Source organism: Camelina sativa, chromosome 12 (assembly GCF_030686135.1).
Source record: "Camelina sativa cultivar CO46 ecotype springtype chromosome 12, ASM3068613v1".
NCBI lineage: Eukaryota > Viridiplantae > Streptophyta > Magnoliopsida > Brassicales > Brassicaceae > Camelina > Camelina sativa.
In genome coordinates, this window is record NC_141891.1 from 18,831,037 (window position 1) to 18,856,480 (window position 25,444).

Below are 25,444 nucleotides of genomic sequence, written 5' to 3' on the forward strand. Positions count from 1 at the left end.
TTTTTTATGTATGTTACTATTAAAAGTGTATTTTTTACACCTAAATATACTTTATGTTACAAATATATTTTTATCACCACCTAGAAAATGTCTATATGAACACATTAATCCAACTATTTTACTTTCACTTCTGCATCTTTTTTTAGTTAGTAAAATTGTTGGCTCAAAAAATATTTTGAATAAAAAATATATTACACAATATACTAATCAATGATGCATCATCATAATAATGTGTGACCACCATGAAGAAAACCTCGGCTCTGCCCTCATCCTTTATGGAGAGAATTTTGCGTTCAACCTCTTCCACCATGGAGAAAACCTTGGCTTTTCCTTCTTCCCTTAGGAAGATAACATTGCATCCAACCTCCTCCACCTTCCTTCCTTGGAGAGATAACCTTGTGTCCAACCTTCTACACCATAGAAAGAACCTCGGTTTTTCCCTCCTTTTGTGTGGAGAGAACATATTCACGTCTTTTTGCTATCTCAAATTGGTTTGCTCCAACAACCAATGAAAGTAAAAACTTTTTCTAACGTCATAAAATCTTTTGATAATAACTAAAGGCATGTTTATCGGGGGTTGTAAGGGGGGTTGTAAGATTTTTGGTGTATTAAAATTAAATCAAAAGAAAAGAAAATAAGGAAGAGGCTCCCTTATATAACATCCTGAAATCGATCATAAGAGACTGGTACGTGTCTATTTTTCGTTGGTCAAGAGAATAATAGAAAAGGGAATTTTTTTTTTTTTGCCCGATTAATCTTTCTGTCTTTCTCTCTTTCTCTCTTTCTCTCTTTCTTCCCGATCAATTTCTCTCTTTCTCTCCCGATCAAAGTCTCGATCCTAGAAAGGAAAATCTGCTTTAATCGGAGGTTATAGAATCAGTGAAGTCCATGGTCGGAGGCTATTTGAATCGACGGAGATCTTATCGGAGGCGACTGTAGCGGCGGCAATTTGAATCAAATTGGAGATTGTATCGGAGGCGATTTGAAGGAATAGGCGATTCAATCGGAAGAGATTGGATTAATTCGATTGAGAGGGTTAGTTTCTCAGTACAATAGTATGATTTCAATTGGGAAGATAGATCTGTGTATTGGTGAGAATATGTTTTGATTTTTTCTTTCGTTTCTGTTTGTAAAATTCACGAAAGTGACTATTCGTACTGCGATTGGGTTTGTAGTGATGGGATTCGTTGGCTTCTTTGTGAAGCTCATCTTTATTCCAATCAACAACATCATCGTCGGCGCTACTTAGGTAAACAAATCTTTGATATTTGTTTGTGAGTGATAATGATGATGATGATTTGTGCATTGATCATACTTGGTGTAGACTATAGATGTCAAAATACATTGTTTTGTTTTGTTTTAAAGTTTTGTTTTGTTTTAAAGTTTGAAGACAAACTAATCCGAGTTCCTCCCGCTCAAAGCCTCCCCCAAGGTCACAAGTATTGCCAAACGTGCATTCAACTGGGCTTCAGTTCTTTCAAGAGATTGTTTTTTCTTGTTGGCCAAGAGAGAAACATCATAGGCAACATGTATCAAATTATGTTTTGTATGTTTGAAAATTATTTAAAATGCAATATTTTTTTAATTTTATAAAATCTTAAATGTTTACACATTTATACCACTTCTATTCTATTTAAAATTTTAAAATTTTAAAAAATAATATTTTCAAAAATAAGAGACCCAAAATAAGAACTTACCAATAAAAGAGAAAATTTTATCTAAGAGATCATGAGTTCTTATATTCCAAACAGTACACAATTAATTCATAAAAAATTTAAGAACTCTCCTTATATGAACCCCCCAATAAACTTGCTCTAATGCTATATTTCCCAATGTATTCGCGTAAAAACACACCATGATGTAGCCTCTGTCTCTGTAACGCCCCAACCGCCACTATGCTTAGTGAGCCCAAGTCCACTCTCAGTCCATAGGCCCACCTTCCTAAGTGGGCCCTACATCTATTCTCGGCCCATGGACCCACCCATATTCAATAGTCGGTTTGTTACGTCTGAGAGGCTTTAAAAACTTGTTTACCGTCCTTACAAATCAACAAATGATATTTTTCTGTGTTTTGTCCTTACTCGCACAGTTCCGACAATCACTTCCAGGAAGGTCACCCATCATGAAGTTCTCTCAGGACCCTTGACCAAAAAATAATTGCATTTTGGTGACATATGTGGCCAAATCAATTATTTTAAACATTTTCGCAAACCAGCTGTCACAGCTTTTGAGCTCCTGTAGATCTATCAACAACAATTTAAATTTTTCCAATCTATATATCTATGTTTGTTGTAAGTTTATGTTTGATTAGCCTATTTTATCCATCCATTAGATTGATGAGCTTCTACTTGTTATCTCCCTTTGGGATTGAATGAATAATGGTAACAATTATGTTTGAAAAAAGGGTTTATGACCAACCAATCAGGGTTGAGAAATTAGAAGAAAATTAATTTGACATAATTAAAAAAACAATAGAAAATTATAAGCACTGTAGTATATGAATCACAAATAATTCAAAGATGAAAATTTAAATTAATGAAAACAATCTAAAAATAGTTCAATAAATTTTAAAATAAAGTAGTAGGAAAAGAATACGCATTTATTAATCTTTTTTTTGGGTCAACATATTAAATTTACCTATTTCCAACTGAAAAAGAAGAAAGTAGGAGAAAATTTTACATCCATTAGATTGATGAGCTTCTACTTGTTATCTCTCTTTGGAATTGAATGAATAATGGTAACAATTATGTTTGAAAAAAAAAGGGTTTATGACCAAACAATCAAGGTTGAGAAATTAAAAGAAAATTAATTTGACATAATGAAAGAAACAATAGAAAATTATAAGCACTGTAGTATATGAATCACAAATAATTCAAAGATGAAAATATAAATTAAATAAAACAATCTAAAAATAGTTCAATAAATTTTAAAATAAAGTAGTACGAAAAGAATACGCATATATTAATCTGTTTTTTGGGTCAATATATTAATCTTACTTATTCCCAACTGAAAAAGAAGAAAGTAGGAGAAAATTTTGGATTAAAAAAATAATAAAAATTTACCTTCCCATTTAAAAAATTTCCCAATTTAAAAAAATTGAAAGCAGTGTTTTTGAATAAATGATCTAAATATGAGACGATCTATGTTTAATAAGTGAGTGTTTACAAAATTTAGAATTAATAAGTAATTGTATACTTTCATTAATCTATTTTTCCTATTATTTTTGTAGAATTAATAACTTAAAATTAAAAATAAGTATATAATATTATAATTTCGAATTTTATAAAAATATATATATATATATGATCTCCTTATAATTATTTTTAAAAACTTTCTATTTTTATAAATTTTGTAATTTTGATAATTATCTATTTGTATTATTAATAATGTTTTAAACAAATATTTTATTTTTGTTGGAATCAAATTACTCCTATTAAAATATTAACTTTTACACATATCAAAATCTTAGATTGATAATTTGACACATGTCAAAATCTTATTAATGACTAACTTTCAAAACCCAACTTTATATAATAAGATGGCTGACAGAGAAATTAAGATTTTTACTAAAAGAGAAAATAAATTTTAACTTATTGATAAATATATTGTTCAAAATAATTAATATGCCAATAAGTAATAAAATATGATAATTATAAATTATGGATTCGAATAGTTATGGCCGACAAATCCATTTGTAAATTGGACAATTGTTAGTTACAATTTATAACTTATAGTATGTAGTGGTACGACTACGAACTAAGAGAAATGTCGAAAGAAAAAAAATTGCCGCACACCAATTATATACTGCTTTTGCATAGATATAAAATTGGTCTGAGATAAATTGTTGCCCGTCCAAAAAAATAGACTAATGTAATCCATTAACGGTTTAATCCGCATCGTCCATAACATCCATTCAAAAATCAAAACCTATATAACTACTTTGTTCATAATCAGTAGATTTTCATTTTCAGCGTGGCCAACTTTGTTCATATATGTTAGAAAATGTTCACTCTTTTATTTTTGGAGATAGAACAAAATATTACTCAATTTTCTGGATTTTTTTAAAAATAAAAGATGGCAATAAAAGGAAGAGGTTAGAGATTCATGGAGTTATACAACAAATATTGGTTCTTAAAAGCGAATTGTGAAGAGTCATATCTGGCTAAGAATATCGAACCCGTGGAAGAAGAAATTATCACAAGGGATTCTACTTTCTACCTCATCAACTCATCTGCAAACCAATCCAAGGGATTCACACAATCATATCAATCCCAGAGACTTTCCTGCAACCGTTAAGCTAACTCCACCGGTTTTGGCCCTCAAGCAGCTACATGTCCTTGTCCTGTCAGTCCTTATATCGGCAAGATCAAAGCCTTGAAAGAGGTGATGGTTTTACTTGCGGGTACCTACAGGAGCAAACACTGGAAGCTGGTTTGAGGTTGTGTCTCTTTTGAATCTAGCTTCCCGAGGCAATGTCAATGTCATTCTGTCTTGTCCCTCTCTTCCCGAGTCTCCTTCGTGTCTTAGGCTATCTCTATTCGGGATATTTACCAGAGGGCCTCCAAAGAAGATTGAGTCACCTGTATACGTCAGCCTCTCTCCTTGCTGCTGCGGTTGTTGAGCCCTTCCAGATGAAGAAGAATCTTGAGGTGGAAGAACAACTGGTCTTGGATTCTGAGTGTTACCAATGTGTGAGCTAGGAATTGGCTGGTTCTGTGAGGACAATCTGGTTTTTGGTTCAGATGTTGTTGCAGGAACTGATATATATCTACCTGCTTCTTGGTCCCAAACAACTGATGTTCTTCTCACATCTCTCAGAAGAGAAGCGGCAGGAGCAGGTAAAAGCAGTGGATCAGGATGGTTTCCTTTCTGCATTATCTTTTCATCAAAGGTTGAGTGGAGCATGTGATTAGTTGCTGGATTAAGAGGTGGCCGGGAAGCATTCGACACAGCCGCTGCAGTGAAGCGGTGGCCAGCTGTATGATACTGTGGGAGAGGACTAAGTGAGACAGTCTCGTGAACATGACTTGGACTGCTGAAACTGCTCATACTTTGAGTCCCTGTCTCGTAATCGTCCCGACTACCTTGGCTTGGAGCAAAAGAGTTTCTAGAATGAGAAAACCTTGGATCATTGTTTCTCATCTCTTTACTCAACACACCCCCATTTGCATCTGTGCTTACACTGCTGACAACACTGATGGTGCCACTTCTGGAACTAAGTTCATCATCATGTAGATGACGGTTCTCTATTGGTCTTAGGACAGATGAGGATGCTCGGGCTCTGGCTGCTGCCCTTGTAGCTTCATTTGAATTCAATTTTGCAAGCTTCCAAGCACTAATTTTGACAGGTCTCTTTGGAATCTTGTTGCCCCTCTCTGCTGATTCAGTTGCATCTGGATCTACAGTCGATGGAATCATTCTGGGGTCCAAATGAGGAATCACTTCGTCCTGTAACATAGATAACAAGTACCAAGCAGACATATTATAACCAAACAGGAACCTAGTGGAAGCTCTATGAAAATTGTTGTAACTAGAGCTCTTGGAAAAGCAAATGATACCTGATAATCAACAAACACTCTAGGAGGAGTGCACCAGGCTCCCTTGTAAGGTAAACCGAGGGAGCTTCCACCACTAAAGCCAGTCGTGGCAGATCCAGAGGGAGAATACAGCACGTTAGGAAGTTCCTCATCGACAGAAGCTCCAGCTGGTGCCTCGCTCATTGCTCTCATTGCCACAACATACTCGTAAGTTGTAATGCCCTATTCGTATTACACACGAAAAATGAGTTCACATAGCTTAGAACATATGATCAGCCCAATTACAAACAAAGTAGAGTGAGACGAGTTAGAGGAATGGATCACATGGACTTCATCATGAAGAGAAACAAATTCTATCTCACAACTATGAAGAGCATGCATTTTCATGTGCTACTCAATTATTTTGGGAACCATGTTGACTACAAGATTAAAATAACAATGAATTCTTTTTATACTTTCTTACCAAGATTCATTCCAATAAAGCAAATACATTACAAGCATATAAAAGCGATATTGACTTCTTCCATACTCACCTTTTTAATGAGGAGCATGTGGAAAAAGAAAAGTTCGCCCAGTGGAAACAACGCCAGCATGGAAACAGCAGTACAAACACCCTACATAAATTGTAAGAAAAAAATCAGGAATATCAACAATAGATGCTAACCCTATTGCAACTGCCTCAGCCTTACACTAAGAATACTTACAACGACCGTAGCAAAAGGTGCGCGAGAAAATCCATTCCCAAGTCTATTGACGATTTCGGTTTCCATGTCCTTCTTATTAACAAATACACGCACTATAACAGCAATTCCAACTCCTGCTTCAATAAGGAGCTGAGAAGGAGAAAATGTTATTTATTACTATTTAAGCAAACAGTGAGAAATAGCATATCAGGAGAATATACGTACCCAGAGAAGACTGACAGCCATCAGTGATATAAACGTCATATAATTCTTGCGACCAACACAATTGTTAAGCCACTGTTACATTTAAATACAGCTGTGTCATTATATGATCACACCCATAAACCGCTAGTCAATAAGTTCCAAGAAACAGTCAATTGTCATGTAAAAGATTTACCCGGCAATGATGATCGAAACAATCTACACATTTGTCGCAACTTCGACAATGCTTGCTGAACTTACGGACCTGTAACAGAGAACACAAAATGAATATTAAGAGCATATATATGCACATGAAATAATTAAGCAATAGATGTAGCGTCCAAAAGCAACGAACTAAGCAATTATAAACATAATACCTCAGCATTGCACAACGTACAAAACAGGGCTTCTTCCCTGTCCCCCTGTTGTTCATCGCTCTCTTCCTTGCCGCGACAATCTTCATAAACAAACACGCCACAGCATATTGCCAAAGGATTAAAGCAAGACTTTTTCCCAACAGTTTCAACTCTTTGAGCATCTCCTACAGAGCCTTTCACACTAGAGTTTGCTGGTAAAGTAGAAGTCCTCGAGGCAACCGAAGGAGAAGACTGCAGCTGGCTGCCCATTTCATCAAACTTTCTCGAGATATCTTTGGCAGCAGGTAAGTCATCACCTCTGTATGCACCTCTTTCAAACTTCGACATGATCCCTGGATCTGCAGGATTGATCGCAGTACACCGAACATAAAGAATGAAAACAACAAGGGCCTGCAAACACATGACACAAAGCAGCATAAGAGCGTCAGATATGATTGTCTCGTTAGAAAAACATCAAATAAACCCGGTTAGCCACCTAATCTGCCATGTTCCCTAACTCTTTAGCAGTTCCATGTCATTACCTAAAGTGATCTAAAAGCCTAGCAATATCCAATAGAAAAACGAAAGAAACTTATATGAGTCATCATTGATTTCATTCAACCCAACAACGAGCCTGAATCCAATACATCATAAAACCAAAGCTTGAGAGATTATGGTACATACCACAGGAGAGTAAACACCGAGAAGAATATACTCCCAGATGCGTCCTCCAACAAAAGGAGCAAAGAAAGCATAGTATGCAACAGCCAACAAGCAGAACACCGTAATCGCAACCACCTGCACAAAAATTCACAAATTTCATTAAGCAAACGCATCAAAGCAATATAAACATCAGAAGAAACAAATCAACTAAACCTCAAAATAGGACGAAGAAGCACACAATGCAGAGAGAATCAATCCAATGATATGCCTAAATCGCAATTAAAAAAGGAAGAGACAAGGTTGGAAATAAAAACCTGGAATTTGTGAGCAGGAAGTTGCCAACCATGTTTCCTCACCATTTTTGCTATCTCCAAAAAAAAAAGCTTACTACTTCAAGAATCAGAAAATCCAAAGCGAAACCCTAACGCCGCCGCAAATCGTGAAAAAGATACAATTTTGCTCGCAGTATCGTAGAACCCAGAAGAATAAAAGGGAAACCCAACTGAGAAAATATCTTATTTGTCTTCGTCTCTCTCTAACTATGGTAGGTCAGTCATAGTCAAGTGACGAAAGAGGAAAGTAGACTGCTGTAAATAAAATAAAATGTGAAAATTAGAGATGAGCTAAGCAATTTCAAAATTAGCAAACAAATATATACTCGAGTGAAAAAAAAAAAAAGAAACTTACTGGGTAGCCATGGCGGAAGACCAAAGTAGCTGGAGAAGGAAGATGAAGAGAGAATGTTTTAAGAAGAAGAGAGAAAAAAGACAAAATAGAAAAGCGTTGACAGGCTAAAAGAGTGCGAGACGGACAAATGAAAGTGGTTACTGGTTAGTAGTACCAAAGCTGTATTCTCTGCTGACGTGTCTATTAGGATATTTTCTCTTTTTTTTTTTCTTTTTGATTTTAGAAAGATAGAAAGAAACTATGTGTAATGATTAAAAGAGAATATTGATATAGACTTTGTGTTTTCTTGTTTTTGGGTCAGAATATTTTGTATATAATTTATAATTTGGATTTTCTTTTATAAAGAAAAAAGTTTATAGAACTAATTGGATATATGAGTACTTTTTTGTTATGCTAAATTTGCTAAGCCAAAAAAAAAAGTTTACATTTTGGATATATTCATCCTAACGCTAAAGAGGTAACTTTTAATCTTACAAAGTTTACATTTTTTTAAAAATTACCCATATCTAAAAATCTTTACTTGTTTTGTTGTTGTTGTTTGTTGTTATAATGATGTGGGAACAACACTTCTTATCTTTGAGAACTTTTTAGGGTTTAGTATGTTTTTCTGGATAATTCTAAAGACTTTAAAGACCATACAGAACTTTTCATTGACTGATTGACAAATGTGTAGTTTTCATTCTTATGAGTCCAGTTCATATTTCACATGGACAGTTGTTATGTTTTTGTGTAAATGGGAAAAAAATGACATAAAGAAAAAAAGAAAGAAGAATGTTCCTTTTTTGTTATGCATATTTGGATGTATATGATTTTGTTCCTTTATGTTGCTATTTGACAATGTTTTTGGTTTTGGTTTTGAAGGTTGAAATTTTTTCTCAAAGTCAAGTTACCATGGAACGTGATGATTGCAGCTGAAAACATGGACGCGAAAGGGCTGATTTTAAAGAGAGCTATACTCGTAGAGTTACTAGACGAATTTGCTTCCAAGAAAGCAACCAAGGAGCTTGGCTACTATGTGGCACTGTGGCAGTGACAAATCTGGACAAGATTGGAGAAGGCAAAATCAGGGAGCACACGGGTGAAGTTCTGTTCCCGGTGATGTTCAGCGGAATGACTTTTAAGATCTTTAAAGGAGAGATAATTCACGGTGTGGTGCACAAGGTTCTGAAGCACGGTGTCTTCATGAGGTGCGGTCCTATCGAGAATGTATACCTCTCATACACGAAGATGCCGGATTATAAGTACATCCCAGGAGAAAACCCGATCTTCATGAATGATAAGATGTCTAGGATCCAGGATGAGGCTACAGTGAGGGTCGTGGTGCTTGGGACGAAGTGGATGGAGGCAGAGAGAGAGTTTCAGGCGTTGGCTAGCTTGGAAGGTGACTATCTTGGACCAATCTTCGAAGAGTGATCTGCTATCATTTCTTCATGTGGTGTGGGGTTTTTGGGCAATCTCTTATGTCTATATAACTCAATCTTTAGTTAATGTGTGTTGGTTACTCTCTCAAGTCGTACCAAAAAATGAAAACCTTGTGATCTTTGTGAATGTAATCATCTTCTCCACCTGCAAGAGAAATATTGCTAGTGTTTCCTCTTTCGTGATCGAGGTCTAACTGGATTGATAAGAAATATGCTATCTAACCAAAGTTAACCGAACCAATCTCAGGGCACAGATTTGTATTATATTAACCGACTTTTGTTATGTCTTTCTTACCGACTTTTCCTCATTGTGTTTCATAATAAATAACAACCGTAGGATCTTTCCTAAATCAACTAGGATTATGGGGTTTGCTCTCTCTATATATATTGTGACAAATAACATCGTCCAATTCATCAACTCTCGTTGATCCTCATTGTCAATCCTCGTTGATCTATATATCTAATCAACTCTCGTTGTTGATCTTCGTTGTCAACCCTCGTTGATATATATCTAATCAACTCTCGTTGTTGATATTCGTTGTCAACTGTCGTTGATCTCCATGATCAACCCTCGTTGATTAACAACCAGAAGTCGATGTTCTTCTTGTTAGGGTTCGGCTTGTCATCAAGGTATATACGTTATCTTCTATGTCTATATTTTTCCTTACATGCGTAGCCTAGGGTTTCTCTGTTTCATTCTTACTATGTGTCTAAATATCTCGGATCTTGTGCTTATACAGATATATATCTTGTAAAATTGACTCAATCTGTTTCGTATTCTTGTAGGGATCAATATATATGACCGTGCTGGGACAAACGCAACATCTGATATCAACGACAATCGTTGATGCTTTAACGATCAAACCCTTGATCTCATCATCAATACTCGTTGATGCTTTAACGATCAACTGATCTCGTTGATCTCATCATCAACACTCGTTGAGCCTAATCAACTATCGTTGATGCTTTAACGATCAACACTCGTTGATGCTTTAACGATCAAGTACTCTTCTTGATCTCATCATCAATACTCGTTGATGCTAATCAATTTTCGTTGATGCTCTCACGATCAAGTACTCTTCTTGATCTCATCATCAACACTCGTTGATCCTCGTCAATTCTCGTTGATGCTCTAATATCATCAAATCTCGTTGATGCTTCAACGACCAACTCTCGTTGACAAAAGAAGCAAGGATCTTGCATTATGTGGGGTTTGTATTTGACCTTTGCCATGACAGGTGCGCTTGCTTGGCAGGTCTAAATCCCTAAATAATATGTGATCAGTTCTCTTTGATCTCATCATCAACACTCGTTGATCCTCTATTTCAACTCTCGTTGATTTGAAAAGCAGAAGGAACAGATGTATAAAGAAGGGGATGTCTATGACCTTTGCCATGACTGGTGCGCTTGCTTGGCAGGTCTAAATCCAAACCATGTTTTTTTTTTTGTAGGGATCAACATGAGCGTGTTGGGACTTGGGACAAACACAACATCTGATATCAACTCTCGTTGATGCTCAGATATCAACTCTCGTTGATCCTAATCAATCCTCTCTTTGATAAAAGAAGCAAGGATCTTGCAATGTATTTGACCTATGCCATGACAGGTGCGCTTGCTTGGCAGGCCTAAGACCCTAAATAATATGACCCTATGGCTACGGCTACGCGTATAAGTGGAGTATCTGATTATCAACTCTCGTTGACCCTCTAACCATCAACTCTCGTTGACCCTCTCATCATCAACTCTGTTGATTCTAATCAACGTCCCTTGTTGAGTTTTTAAAAAGAAGGAACTTGAATCTATCTCCATAGATTTACTTTCTTGTTTGGGCTTCCAAACTGAAAAAGAAGGGGATGCATATGACCTTTGCCATGACAGGTGCGCTTGCTTGGCAGGTCTAAAACCCTAAACAAAAAGATTCAATGTTTGGTTTCGTGGATTACAGGGTATTAATTGGTTAATATTCATTGTTGTCCTGGATCTCCTTCCCCCTATACTGTGCGTCTCTCTTATTTTCCTGATGTTTTCATATGTTTCTTGAATACGATCTTTGTGAATGAGAAGATGTCTTGGATTCAGGTTGAGACTACGGTTAGAATTGTTGTGATTGGAACAAAGTGGATGTAGCGTACCAAGTTTCAATTTCCGTGATTAAAGGAATAGACATCGTTTGGATTTTAAAATTGTTCAACGTATAGTTTTTGGTCATATCATCATATGCTTGTGTTTGTTATACTCAAAATGATTTCTATGATTACTTTGCAAGACATATATATATATATTAACAATTAACAATTGTGTTTGTAAAATAATCTCATATGCTTGTGTTTGTAATACATGTTAAATATAGTGCTTCATATATAGAAGGGCCATGATGAGTCTTTTTTGTAAAGGACACTAGATTTTAACCTGCGGTATACCACATACATATAATTTTTATTATTATTTATATTTTTTGTTGAATTTATTTGTTAAATATTGAATGTTTTGTAAATAGATGAATAACTAAATTTTCTGGCCGTTTGTATGGTTAAATGTTTATATTAATTTTTTTAACCTGCAATATACTTCATGACCATTTGTTTGTTATATTTAGTTTGTTTTGTTTAGTGTTTGAAATTCTATTTTGATTTTTAATTATTATAATTAAAAAGGGATTTAAATACATAGTAAGTCATTTATATGCTATGATTAAGTCACATTATTCCTAATGATTTAATTATTTTACACAATTTTAGTTAAACCAACTTGATTTTATATGTCAAATATTCTAATATTAATAATGTTGAAAATAATAAAATGAGGATTTAACCATGTTAGCAAAAATTTAATGATATTTTATTAATTCTGATATGTTCTCTTTATAACTCATCTACTATATAACCATATTATATAGAGAAATTCCTTTAAATACCACTAAAAAGATTTTTTTTTCCAAAAATACCACATTTTAGTTTTTTTTTCCAAAAATACCATAAAAGTTTTTTTTCCAAAATTACCACTAACACAAAAAATTGAATTTTAAGAATGTAAATTTTTTTTTTTATGTTTGGGTTGACAAATTTAGTTTTAGGGTTTAGTTTTTAGGGGTAGGGTTTAATATTTATAATTTAGGAATTAGTTTTTAGTATTAGAACTTTAGTTCAATTATGTGGTATTTTTGGAAAAATACATTTTAGTGGTAGTTTTGGAAAAAAAACTAAATTGTGGTATTTTTGGAATAAAAACCTATTTTAGTGGTATTTATGACAATTGCCCTATTATATATTACTTTAAACTTTTTTAATTTTATATATTCGTAGTATTTTAAAATTTTATTAAGTTTATATATACATTAATTATGATATTTAAATAAATGTGAATAAGATCACATGTATTGGAAAACAAAATGGAAATCAAATTGTTGTTTTTTTTGTTTGCAAATGATTCAGAGATAGAATATCTTCAAAACACAATAGAATGTGTGGTTAAATATATCATAGTTTCTGTTTCTTTATTGATTTTGCTGTAATTTTTGTTTTTTAGAATGAAATGTAAAATATTTAGGAAACAAAATCTAAAGTAATACTATTTTGGAAATATTTTAGGATTAAATTTGTAAATAAGTTATATATATATTAAAGAGTTGATATCGACTTCACCCACAACAAAAGCAATCATCTGTCGGATTACCTTAATCAAGAAATATTGATCTCAGTTACCTTAATCGTCGAAGATTAACGAATTATGATTTCCGAATTTGCTGAGAAGCTCTTCGATTTTCCAAAAAAAATTCGTTGGAATTTAGAAACCCTAAATCCAAATAATTAAGTTGTGATATTCTTCTAAAAAAAATAATCAAAACCTCGCTGAAACTATATCTATATATATTTTAATTCCTGCTGAAACTATGAAACTAGCTAAAGCGCCTAGTGTTAGTAAAAATTACTAGAAAAAAAAATGTAAAATCTTATTTTTTGACTTTAATCGTTTTTTGTTTGCCAAAATACAAACCAGATTATATATATTTTTCTTTTCTTTATACGCATACGAATGGGTCAATAATATAGTCTCAGTAATAATGGGCCTTTAAAGCCCATTAACATGTAAACTAATTAAAATTGAAGTCTCTTGAGCTTGTTTGTTCCTCTCAGTCTACTAGTGAGTGTTCTCGTCTCGTCGTCTCTCTCTCGCCCCGCATCGTTTTGATTCTTCAAAATCAGTCTCTTAAACGATTCTCGTTTCATTTCCTACCTTCGGAATCCAAAACAAAGGTATGGGTTCTTTATTTTGCCGATTATCTCAACTAACTTCTCAGACATTTTCAGTGTATGTGGTCTTGAACGATGTGGGTTGATAGAGAAAATGTGGTTTGATGGTCTGAGTACTTAATCGTAAACATGCAAAATTCAAAGCTTTTTGTGGGTCTTTTCGTTTCTTGTAAAGTTGTTAGCTTTTGATGATTCTCCCTTGGTTAACTTACAGGCCTGCCTACTGTTTGTTTAAATGCCTGACTGAAAAAGCTCACATTTTTATCATTCTGTTCGTCTTGGTTGATGTTTAATGTAATGTGAAACCGGTTTATGATTTGTTTTGTTCTGAGTACTGTTAGATAGGTGGAATTGGTACGTTGCTGGTGCATTTATAGATTGTGATCCAGATTCTTAAATAAAGACACAACATTTTGATCTTAGGTTGCTGATGATGATTCGTAAACATAGATGTTTCAGAGAAGAACCTAGAAGTCTCTGTTTACTATCTTTTTTTTTTCTTTCTCTATGATATTTTCAGTTCTGATTTTGTTCCTTTACTTAGCTATTAGCTATTTGACAATGTTTTTGGTTTTGTTTTTGAAGGTTCAAAAATGTTTATCAAAGTCAAGTTACCATGGAACGTGATGATTGCAGCTGAAAACATGGACGCAAAAGGGCTGATTCTAAAGAGGGCTATACTAGTCCAGTTACTAGACGCATTTGCTTCCAAGAAAGCAACCAAGGAGCTTGGCTACTACGTGGCAGTCACAGCACTGGACAAGATTGGAGAAGGCAAAATCAGGGAGCACACGGGTGAAGTTCTGTTCCCGGTGATGTTCAGCGGAATGACTTTCAAGATCTTTAAAGGAGAGATCATTCACGGTGTGGTGCACAAGGTGTTGAAGCACGGTGTGTTCATGAGGTGTGGTCCTATCGAGAATGTATACCTCTCATACACGAAGATGCCGGATTACAAGTACATCCCAGGAGAAAACCCGATCTTCATGAATGATAAGATGTCTAGGATCCAGGTTGAGGCTACAGTGAGGGTCGTGGTGCTTGGGACGAAGTGGATGGAGGCAGAGAGAGAGTTTCAGGCGTTGGCTAGCTTGGAAGGTGACTATCTTGGACCAATCTTCGAAGAGTGATCTGCTATCATTTCTTCATGTGGTGTGGGGTTTTTGGGCAATCTCTTATGTCTATATAACTCAATCTTTAGTTAATGTGTGTTGGTTACTCTCTCAAGTCGTACCAAAAAATGAAAACCTTGTGATCTTTGTGAATGTAATCATCTTCTCCACCTGCAAGAGAAATATTGCTAGTGTTTCCTCTTTCGTGATCGAGGTCTAACTGGATTGATAAGAAATATGCTATCTAACCAAAGTTAACCGAACCAATCTCAGGGCACAGATTTGTATTATATTAACCGACTTTTGTTATGTCTTTCTTACCGACTTTTCCTCATTGTGTTTCATAATAAATAACAACCGTAGGATCTTTCCTAAATCAACTAGGATTATGGGGTTTGCTCTCTCTATATATATTGTGACAAATAACATCGTCCAATTCATCAACTCTCGTTGATCCTCATTGTCAATCCTCGTTGATCTATATATCTAATCAACTCTCGTTGTTGATCTTCGTTGTCAACCCTCGTTGATATATATCTAATCAACTCTCGTTGTTGATATTCGTTGTCAACTGTCGTTGATCTCCATGATCAACCCTCGTTGATTAACAACCAGAAGTCGATGTTCTTCTTGTTAGGGTTCGGCTTGTCATCAAGGTATATACGTTATCTTCTATGTCTATATTTTTCCTTACATGCGTAGCCTAGGGTTTCTCTGTTTCATTCTTACTATGTGTCTAAATATCTCGGATCTTGTGCTTATACAGATATATATCTTGTAAAATTGACTCAATCTGTTTCGTATTCTTGTAGGGATCAATATATATGACCGTGCTGGGACAAACGCAACATCTGATATCAACGACAATCGTTGATGCTTTAACGATCAACTGATCTCGTTGATCTCATCATCAACACTCGTTGAGCCTAATCAACTATCGTTGATGCTTTAACGATCAACACTCGTTGATGCTTTAACGATCAAGTACTCTTCTTGATCTCATCATCAATACTCGTTGATCCTAATCAATTTTCGTTGATGCTCTCACGATCAAGTACTCTTCTTGATCTCATCATCAACACTCGTTGATCCTCGTCAATTCTCGTTGATGCTCTAATATCATCAAATCTCGTTGATGCTTCAACGACCAACTCTTGTTGACAAAAGAAGCAAGGATCTTGCATTATGTGGGGTTTGTATTTGACCTTTGCCATGACAGGTGCGCTTGCTTGGCAGGTCTAAATCCCTAAATAATATGTGATCAGTTCTCTTTGATCTCATCATCAACACTCGTTGATCCTCTATTTCAACTCTCGTTGATTTGAAAAGCAGAAGGAACAGATGTATAAAGAAGGGGATGTCTATGACCTTTGCCATGACTGGTGCGCTTGCTTGGCAGGTCTAAATCCAAACCATGTTTTTTTTTTTTGTAGGGATCAACATGAGCGTGTTGGGACTTGGGACAAACACAACATCTGATATCAACTCTCGTTGATGCTCAGATATCAACTCTCGTTGATCCTAATCAATCCTCTCTTTGATAAAAGAAGCAAGGATCTTGCAATGTATTTGACCTATGCCATGACAGGTGCGCTTGCTTGGCAGGCCTAAGACCCTAAATAATATGACCCTACGGCTACGGCTACGCGTATAAGTGGAGTATCTGATTATCAACTCTCGTTGATCTTAATCAACTCTCGTTGACCCTCTAACCATCAACTCTCGCTGACCCTCTCATCATCAACTCTGTTGATTCTAATCAACGTCCCTTGTTGAGTTTTTAAAAAGAAGGAACTTGAATCTATCTCCATAGATTTACTTTCTTGTTTGGGCTTCCAAACTGAAAAAGAAGGGGATGCATATGACCTTTGCCATGACAGGTGCGCTTGCTTGGCAGGTCTAAAATCCTAAACAAAAAGATTCAATGTTTAGTTTCGTGGATGGCAGGGTATTAATTGGGTTATTTATTAATTCTTGTCCTGGATCTCCTTCCCCCTATACTGTGCGTCTCTCTTATTTTCCTGATGTTTTCATATGTTTCTTGAATACGATCTTTGTGAATGAGAAGATGTCTTGGATTCGGTTGAGACTACGGTTAGAATTGGGGTGATGGGAACGAAGTGGATGTAGCGTACCAAGTTTTAATTTCCATGATTAAAGGAATAGACATCGTTTGGATTTTAAAATTGTATTCAACATATAGTTTTTGGTCATATCATCATATGCTTGTGTTTGTAATACTCCAAATGATTTCTATGATTACTTTTTCTGGTTAGCTACCAAACTTTAAACAGACAAGATTAGCCAGTAAAAACATATACTAGATCGAGTAGTTTTATAAAAAGGACATATAACTCCAACCAAACTCCAACCGGAAGTCATCAACAACAAAGATCTCTAACCAAAGTTAATCAAATAAAAGTCAATACATCTCTACATAGTCGTGGTTTATATCTATTAACAGGTGGGATATATACAGTGGCGGAGCCAGGATTTCTGCTCATCAGGGTCATAATAAAACTTTAACTAAAAATACACAAACTTAAAGTCATTACAAATACAAATCTTAAAGATACACTCGACGTTCACTCATGTCTTGGAATCGTTTTATCACCGCTTCGTTTGTAACAGTATTAAGAACATGTTTTTTCAATAAAACAAACTAGACAATCACATAAAAATACATCACCAATACAGTTCCGCAAGGTCGTCTTTACAAAAGTCATTGCAGAGAAATATCTTTTGACCGTTGCAGTCGCAACAGGAAGAATAATGATAGCTTCATTGCAGTCGCAGTTGCTTTCTTGTCACACGAGCAAGATCACCAAGACTCTTTAAATTTGTAAACCTTTCATCTTTTGTCACATTATCAAGATAGATCTCGAGTTAATGATCAAGAGATTTACGCTCTATAAAACTAAAATCATCTGGATAAAACTCAGCCAATCTCATGAGCAACGACTTATCAAACTGACGAAAAGAATCAGTTGGGCTCAAGGATGAAGTGCAAACAAGTAGTTCAGAATTTACCTCATCAAAACAATCATTAAACTCTTGAAGTTGCATATCTAAAACAGTGTTGAAACAGTCCACCTTATAGTGATGCAAGTTAGTTATGCCGGTCCTTTTTCTTGGTCTTCATGAATCAACAAATTCTTCCTTCATTATGAGCATTCCAATGTAGTTTTGCTCACAAAACGAACTAACTTTAGCCAGTAAAGCATCCCATCCATCATCTCTAAGCTTTTGCAACAGATTATTAGTAGATTCCACCAATGAAATAGCATTCAAGATATCTTGGTCTTTCCTTTGTAAAGCCTTTGATAAGTTATCAATAAAACCCATAACAAGCAACATCAACTGTAGATAGAAAACAAAATCAAAGGTGTGAAAATACTTGAGAATACCATATGCTTGTTGTCTTTTGCTGGAGTCTATGCCTTCATCTTGGATATACTCAAGAACTTTAACTACATAAGAAAACAGCTCAACAAGTCGCAATAGAGTCTTATAATGTGAACCCCAACGAGTAGTTCCAGGTCTTTGAAGAGAAACTTCTTGATTCAACCCAGTTCCAGTCTTAATCTCACCATTGCTAATCCCTTCTTCCACTATTTTCCTATAGTTTTCCCGGATCATATCTTTTCTCTTACATGAAGCTCCAACATCATTCAACAAAACAGAAATCATTTCAAAAAATTCTCCAACTTCAAAATGTTTTTTTGCTACTGCTATGACAACTAATTGAAGTTGATGAGCAAAGCAATGAACATAATATGCAGAGCTACTTTCTTTCAAAATCAAAGATCTTAGTCCATTGAATTCTCCCTTTATATTACTAGCTCCATCATACCCTTGTCCTCTCAACTTTTTCAAACTCAATCCATATTTTGCAAATAAATAATCAATAGCATACTTAAGAGATAAAGAAGATGTCTCCTTGACGTGTATAATGCCAATAAATCTTTCTTTGACTATCCCATACTTATCAAAAAAGTGAAACACCACTGCCATTTGCCCTTTGTTTGATACATCGGCAGATTCATCTACCAGCAAACCAAAGACATCATTATCCATTTCTTCAATAATAGATTTAGTTACCTCTTTTGAAAAGCAATGTACAATGTCTTTTTGAATTGGAGGAGATGTCATCTGATTATTCTTAGGAGCATTATGCAGCACAACTTTTTTTTACAGCCTCATTCTGACTAGCCGTATATTTCATAAGCTCTAAAAAATTGCCTCTATATGCTGACTCATCATGACCACGAAATGGTAATCCTTGATATAACAAATGTCTAGAAACATCAATGGAAGCATTCAGTCAGATTCTGTAATCATTTTTCACAACATGGCTTTGCTTATGAAGAGAATGTTTGATAGACTGACCTTGTCTCATCAAATCCTCACATTTCCTTTTGGCATTTTTGTGAAAAGTATTCACACCATCTCCCACATGTTGATCCAACTCCTTATTCCAACCACAAAAACTAGTTGATACAAAACTATCACTTCCACCTTGATTTTGAGCTTGATCTCTAAATAAGTAACAACACAAGCAAAAAGCTCTATCTGTCTCCACGCTATATTCAAACCAATCTCCATACTTATCAAACCATTTTGGATTAAAACGTCGTAGCATTCCTCCAATTGCTGTTTGTTTAAAATTATGACCACGAGGTTGACAAGGTCCTCTGGTCAAATATATATGCTGTACTTCATCCCTTTGGTTAGGATGATAAGTTAGAATACTTTTTCTTTTTGATAGATCCCATGGCAAATCATCCAAATCAATATTAGACGGTGGAGTTTTCCTCTTCAAAAAACGATCCATCAATTTGTTATGATCTGATCTGACTGAGCTTGGAAAATAAACAAAGAAGAAGCAGTCCTTCGGCCCCTTCTACTAAAAAAAAAAATATGCAAAGAAGAAGAAGCTGGATCGTTTTTTAGGTAAACGACAATCACAAACTTATCAATGGGCCTAATTATATTATATGTACTTCAAATATATTTTATTGGGCTTAAGAATTATAAAGTAATATATCGTAAAAAATTTACAGGGTCAATTGTCTTGTTGGACATGGGTCAATGTAAATTTTTTAATTTATAGGGGTCATTTGTTTTGTTGGACATGGGTCAATATAAAAATTTTAATTAACGTCCAGTAAATTTTCTTAAATTCATCAGGGTCAGTTGACCCCTATGGTTCTTCTCTGCCTCCGCCTGTGGATATATATGCATGTTTTTTTTTATGTATGCATTATTAACTTAAAATTTAGAATGAAGTTTCTATTCAATTATATAGAAATTAGATTAGGACCCGTGCTAGAGCACGGGTTGAAATTTCTTTTATTTATATTATAATTTTAGAATAAAATATAATTTATATGATTATTTTTATAAGTTTTTTTTGGATAAAACATTATGTAATAAAATCATATACTAAATATGATGTTTGAAATAAATATCGATTTTGAAAGTTTTATATTGTCAATTTTTTAATTTTGTGTATGAGAAATGATTATGTTTGTTGTTTGTTTTTATTTTAATTTTTGAACATGTTTGGTGAAAGTGTCTTAATATGACCCGTGCTCAGGTAAGATTTTATTTTCAAATGCACAATAAGATCTCGGAAATCATGATTAAGTGTGATAAATTGCCAATATTTTATTCTTTTTTATGCTTAATAGTATATTTCATGCCTCTAACTGAATCTATTTTGTAACAATACATGGAGTACTAAATATTTTATTGGAAATTGTATAAATCATTAGAATATTCATTTTTAGATGACTATTTGGGATATTCTTAAGTATATTCATATATTCCACAGAATAACTAATTAATCTATAACTTTTTTTATAACCAATATATTTTTAATGTATAACCTATTTTGTAATCAACTTATAAAAATTATATAGTCTACAAAAAAAAATTGTGTACTTCCGTTTTATTATATAGGAGATGTACATGCAATTGTTAATATATCCCTTGCAAAATAATTTTCATAATACTACGGTTAAACTACAATATAATATTAAATTTATACATGTTATATAGTGCTTCATAGAAGGGTCACGAAGAGATACAGAGAAAAGTTAAGTATACTAAATATTTGTAATTACAATGTATTGTTGAAATTATTTAAAAATATGTTAGTAATAGAACCATTAATTACACAAAAAACCAATTATATTTGGACTTTTTGTTAAATAGTTAAGATAAATTATATTTATATTTATTTTTGTTTTTTTGAAAATAAAAAACAGACAAGTAGTCTAGAAAGAAAAGAGTAAGACCTTGCTTAATTACTTTGATAGATAATTGAATGTTGTCCTATATATTAATTTTTACTGTCATCATCTAAAAGTAGTAGTTAACAACAAATAATTTTTTATATGATAAGTCAATTTTAAAATAATTTATTAAAACGATATCACAAAACAAATATCTTATGCTCTAAGTTTAACTATTTTCTTAAATAAAAATTCATGAAAATAAAAGTGTGTCAAATTAATTTTTAAAATTTTTCTATATATTATCTGTATTTCTGATCATTTTAAAATAGATAGTATTTTTAAAAATAAATTATTTTAAAATATGTTATGTTATGATACATTATGTTTATATATTTTCTTTTAGTACATATGTTTTGAATACAGTCAAACTGTAACTTAAAATATTAAATATGAATTAAAAATTATTTAAGTTGTGTCTTTAATACAATATATATGATTATTGAATATAATATGAGTTTTTCATATATTAGAAAATCTTCTTTATTTTTAAATTAGACTATCATAAATTAATTCAGTTTCAGTTTTTACTTTAAAATATATGAAACCATTTTCTAGTAATAGGAAAATTAGTTACAGCAAAGTCAATTAAATTTTATATTTTCGTTAAATAGTTAAGATAAATTCATTTATTTATAGAGATTAGTTACTTCTATATAAAGAACTCGCTTACGATCTTGCAATTTAACGAAAAGATAGGATTGATGATGTGGAAGAAGAAGATGATAGGATTGATGATGAGTTATTATCTCTGCAATTTTTATGTCATCTAATTTTTATTTATTTATTTTTGAAATCTCTCAAAATCACCTTGGAAGGTGTGCGTTATCCCCATCTCTCAATGTTCCATGTGTTCCGGACTCAGGGCGCGTCGGTCATATGCCCACTGTTTTTTCAGGTTACTGGTGTTTTGTAGATGGTTCGTGGAAAGCAGGTGATGCTTTTGCAGGTGTAGGATGGGTGTGTTCATCCTTTCAGGAAGCTTCGACGACGAGGGGCACAACCAATTTCCGACATAGTCTTTCCCTATTGCATGCTGAAGTAGAAGCCTTTGTCTAGGCTTTGCAGTGCATGATTGGACATGACTATCGAGATGTCGCTTTTTATATATATTGCTCAGATTTGGTGAAGATGATGTTTTTTCCTCAGGACTGGCCGGCCTTCAAACCCTACCTCGACGATATCAAGATGGACATGGAGGAGTTTTCTTCTTTCTCTTTATCTTTAATTTCAACAAATGCTAATGTAAGTGCAGACTCTTTGGCATGCCAAACGCGTACCTCACCGCATCATGTTATGTTTGTAGACGAATTTTCCTCATATTGGCTCTCATGAGCTGATCTTTTTTGTTGTAAAAAAAAACTAAAAAAAGTATTGAATAATATAGGATTTTAATCAAAATCCTCTAAAATATTTAGGGCGGCGAGGTATTAAATAAAAAAAATTGGAAGATTTTGAATTTTTTTTTGGGAGGGGGAGGGGGTATTTACTAAATATTAAAAATACTAAAAATAATGTATTAAAATACTTTAAAAATATTCTAAACGTACAACTTCACCCAATTGAAAGAAAAAGTAAATAATGAATTGATTATATTTCTGTTGCCTTAATATGTGTGAAATATACTAAACATCAAACTATGTGAGACAGAGGGAGTACATGTTAAAAGAAAAAATATTTAGCAGATGACTATTTTTATAAATTAAATTTGATCGTGCATAGGGCACTGGTTACTCTCCTAGTCTCCCTATTATTAATTTGGAAGTACATTTGGTAAAGTAACCTATTATTTGTATGATTTACATAATTAAACCTTGTCATTTGAATAAATATCAAAACTTGAAGTTATTTATTTGTAATATCCAAAAACATACTTAAAATAATTCTAAAAGAAATTAGTATATATAGTTTAAATATGCTAGTTACTTTAAACTTGTTAAAAAAAAACAAAATCTTCCAAATCATGTTATGAAACGGGTTAGAGTTTACATAAATATAATTATATAGGTTTTTACGGGTTTACATAAATATAATTATATAGCTTTTTACGAATTGGTCTACTAAAATATACAAAATGTTTTAGTCTGATATCAAATAAGTTAACGAGAAGTGTTATTCCAAACCTAATCAATACCAAAAACAAAAAGTACGATCCATAATCTAAATATAAATAAAATTATACTAAAACAAACATAAAAGAATAAAACATTTATACTTATTTCTCGGCCATTTCTGGGTTGGAGATTGCCCTTATTCTTCTCGGACCAGGTTTCGAGAGATACTTATTTGTCCACTTGGTTCAGATTTTGACATTTCTTTTTTTAGGGAACAAGCAGAGAATGGTAATTATTTGAGTAATGTTGAGTAATATTGATATTGATGATGAAAATAGTTATTCTTGTCCAGCTAGTGATAATGATGTTCATGTATGAATATAAAGTACGGTAAATCTAAAGTACCCAATATATATATATATATATATATATATATATATATATGTTTTTAAAAGTACCAAAAATATCCATTAATTAGTCTCACATATTTGTGTTCTTTTACGGTCTAAAAATACCCTGGTTCAGTTTCTTTATCCGATAAAACTGGAATACCTCGGTTCAGTTAAGTTTATAAATCCATCCTTAATGCTTCCTCTAAGTAGTATCTAAACTCGTCAGTTTCCTATGTTAAATCACAGTTGTTGGACGGTGTACGTACCTAGTTTACGTACGTACCAGAGGGTTGGGGGAGTATTTGATGATTTTGAAATTGCATAGTTTTCTTTTTAATTAGCTCTGAGTTTTGAACTACCTAATCTAAAGTATCCTGGAAATCAGAGGGTTGGGCGAGATTGATAGGAGAAGAATGAAGATTATACCTCTGTAGCTACAGAAGACTAAAGAAAAACAACTTTTATTTTGTTTTTCAAGATTCAACATAGAGAAGAAAATAACATGAAATGTTTTCAACCCCAGCATCATAGACAATCCAGACATTATATAAAAAAAAAGTGGGCACTGATCAAAAGAGGAAAAGAAACAGCAATAGTTTAGTTTTAGGTTAGTGTTATTTCATTGGACTTTAAATTTATTGGGTCTTAATTTTTTTGGTCCCAGTACAAATGCACTTGTTGCACTGGTCAATCCAGACATTATATAAAAAAAAGTGGGCACTGATAGCAAATTATAATAGTATGGAATTTGTAAGTGCTATATATTAAGATGGTACTCGAAATTTGACGATATACCATGAAAGATTACCCAAAGAATTATAACATTTTTGTTTGACAATGGTAGATTTTGGTTTACATACTATGACTGTATTTAAATAAATCAAACTGTTATTGAATACTTAACGGAAATTATTTTATAAAATAGAACGACGTCATTTTTTTTTTCTTCTCAAACTGACGTCGTTTGGAAATATTTAAAGGGTGTTTAGATACTCCAAGGGTTTGAAGATAAAGCATGATACCTGCTTCGAGAGAGAGAGAAAAAGGCTTGAGAAATGCTTGTTGCTTGAAGGCTGGGACAATCTTGTTTATGGACGCTCCAGAGAGACAAGTTCCAGTTGAGATGATGATCCAGGATATGTTACTCTCTCCTAGAGGTTCAACAACATGCCAACTCGTACTTAATTGTGAATTTTGATCAGTGGCTGTTTTTTACTTTCTATGAACTTTGATGATCTTTAATGATCTTTGATGAACTTTGATGATCGTGATAGTTTTTTAGTTTCTTCCCAACTGTTTACGGAAATTTAAAAAGGCCCTTGGGTTCAACAAAGATATTGTTATGAGTTATAATTATGTGACCAAAGCAATTGGCCTCTCACTTCTATTTTCATCGAAAGTAAAGGTTGGCAACAGTAGAGTGAAGTCGGTATTTTAATTAAGTAACCAAAAAAAAAAAAAAAATTTGGTCAGGCTATTTTTGAATCTCTTACACGAGTTTGATCTAGCTATATAACCCTTATTGATACATGCATTGATAGATTCTCACACCCTCTTACAACTTTTGTAAATAAACACAAACTAGTAAATTTGAGTAAAATAAAGTAAATTTGGACTTGTTTGTTACAAAATAATAGTAAAAAGTTTATTTATTCTATATATTTTATAAAATTATATATTTAATTTACTTAATCTCCAATTTCGATCCATAATCGGTACTACTATTTTGGTTTGGGTGCACTATCAAATTCGTTAGTAAATTTGAGTAAATTTACTACTTACAAATTTT

General features: G+C 33.4%; 1 protein-coding gene, 2 long non-coding RNA genes and 3 pseudogenes across 7 annotated transcripts; 4 read left to right on the top strand and 2 right to left on the bottom strand.

The window, feature by feature from the left end:
- Positions 1-3,970: 3,970 nt before the first annotated feature.
- On the bottom strand, positions 3,971-8,567 carry LOC104723657 (putative protein S-acyltransferase 19). Of its 2 annotated transcripts, none has more exons than XM_010442048.3 (10): positions 8,128-8,567; positions 7,755-8,024; positions 7,462-7,575; positions 6,799-7,188; positions 6,618-6,686; positions 6,446-6,517; positions 6,242-6,370; positions 6,071-6,151; positions 5,559-5,759; positions 3,971-5,448 (listed from the first exon to the last, which is right to left on the bottom strand). In XM_010442048.3, the coding sequence occupies exons 2-10, from the start codon at positions 7,797-7,799 to the stop codon at positions 4,393-4,395; spliced, it is 2,157 nt and encodes a 718-aa protein (XP_010440350.2). In that variant the 5' UTR covers positions 7,800-8,024; positions 8,128-8,567; the 3' UTR covers positions 3,971-4,392. The 2 variants fall into 2 exon arrangements, with proteins under 2 accessions (XP_010440350.2, XP_010440349.2); XM_010442047.3 differs by having other exon boundaries at positions 7,755-8,027; positions 8,128-8,348.
- Positions 8,568-8,833: 266 nt separating this feature from the next.
- LOC104728076 (DNA-directed RNA polymerase V subunit 7 pseudogene) lies at positions 8,834-9,726 on the top strand (annotated as a pseudogene). Its single transcript, XR_015573685.1, has 2 exons — positions 8,834-8,856; positions 8,989-9,726. The product of XR_015573685.1 is annotated as a DNA-directed RNA polymerase V subunit 7 pseudogene (transcript).
- Positions 9,727-9,962: 236 nt separating this feature from the next.
- On the top strand, positions 9,963-11,897 carry LOC147930724 (uncharacterized). Its single transcript, XR_015573845.1, has 2 exons — positions 9,963-10,178; positions 10,335-11,897. It is a non-coding gene; the product is annotated as an uncharacterized LOC147930724 (long non-coding RNA).
- Positions 11,898-13,603: 1,706 nt separating this feature from the next.
- LOC104723658 (DNA-directed RNA polymerase V subunit 7 pseudogene) lies at positions 13,604-15,087 on the top strand (annotated as a pseudogene). Of its 2 annotated transcripts, none has more exons than XR_015574561.1 (2): positions 13,604-13,801; positions 14,384-15,087. The product of XR_015574561.1 is annotated as a DNA-directed RNA polymerase V subunit 7 pseudogene, transcript variant X1 (transcript). The 2 variants fall into 2 exon arrangements; XR_015574562.1 differs by having other exon boundaries at positions 13,671-13,801; positions 14,222-15,087.
- A 260-nt stretch (positions 15,088-15,347) lies between these two features.
- LOC147930725 (uncharacterized) lies at positions 15,348-17,194 on the top strand. Its single transcript, XR_015575547.1, has 3 exons — positions 15,348-15,566; positions 15,723-16,129; positions 16,344-17,194. It is a non-coding gene; the product is annotated as an uncharacterized LOC147930725 (long non-coding RNA).
- Positions 17,195-17,476: 282 nt separating this feature from the next.
- On the bottom strand, positions 17,477-19,744 carry LOC109127298 (uncharacterized; annotated as a pseudogene).
- Between the last annotated feature and the right edge of the window lie 5,700 nt (positions 19,745-25,444).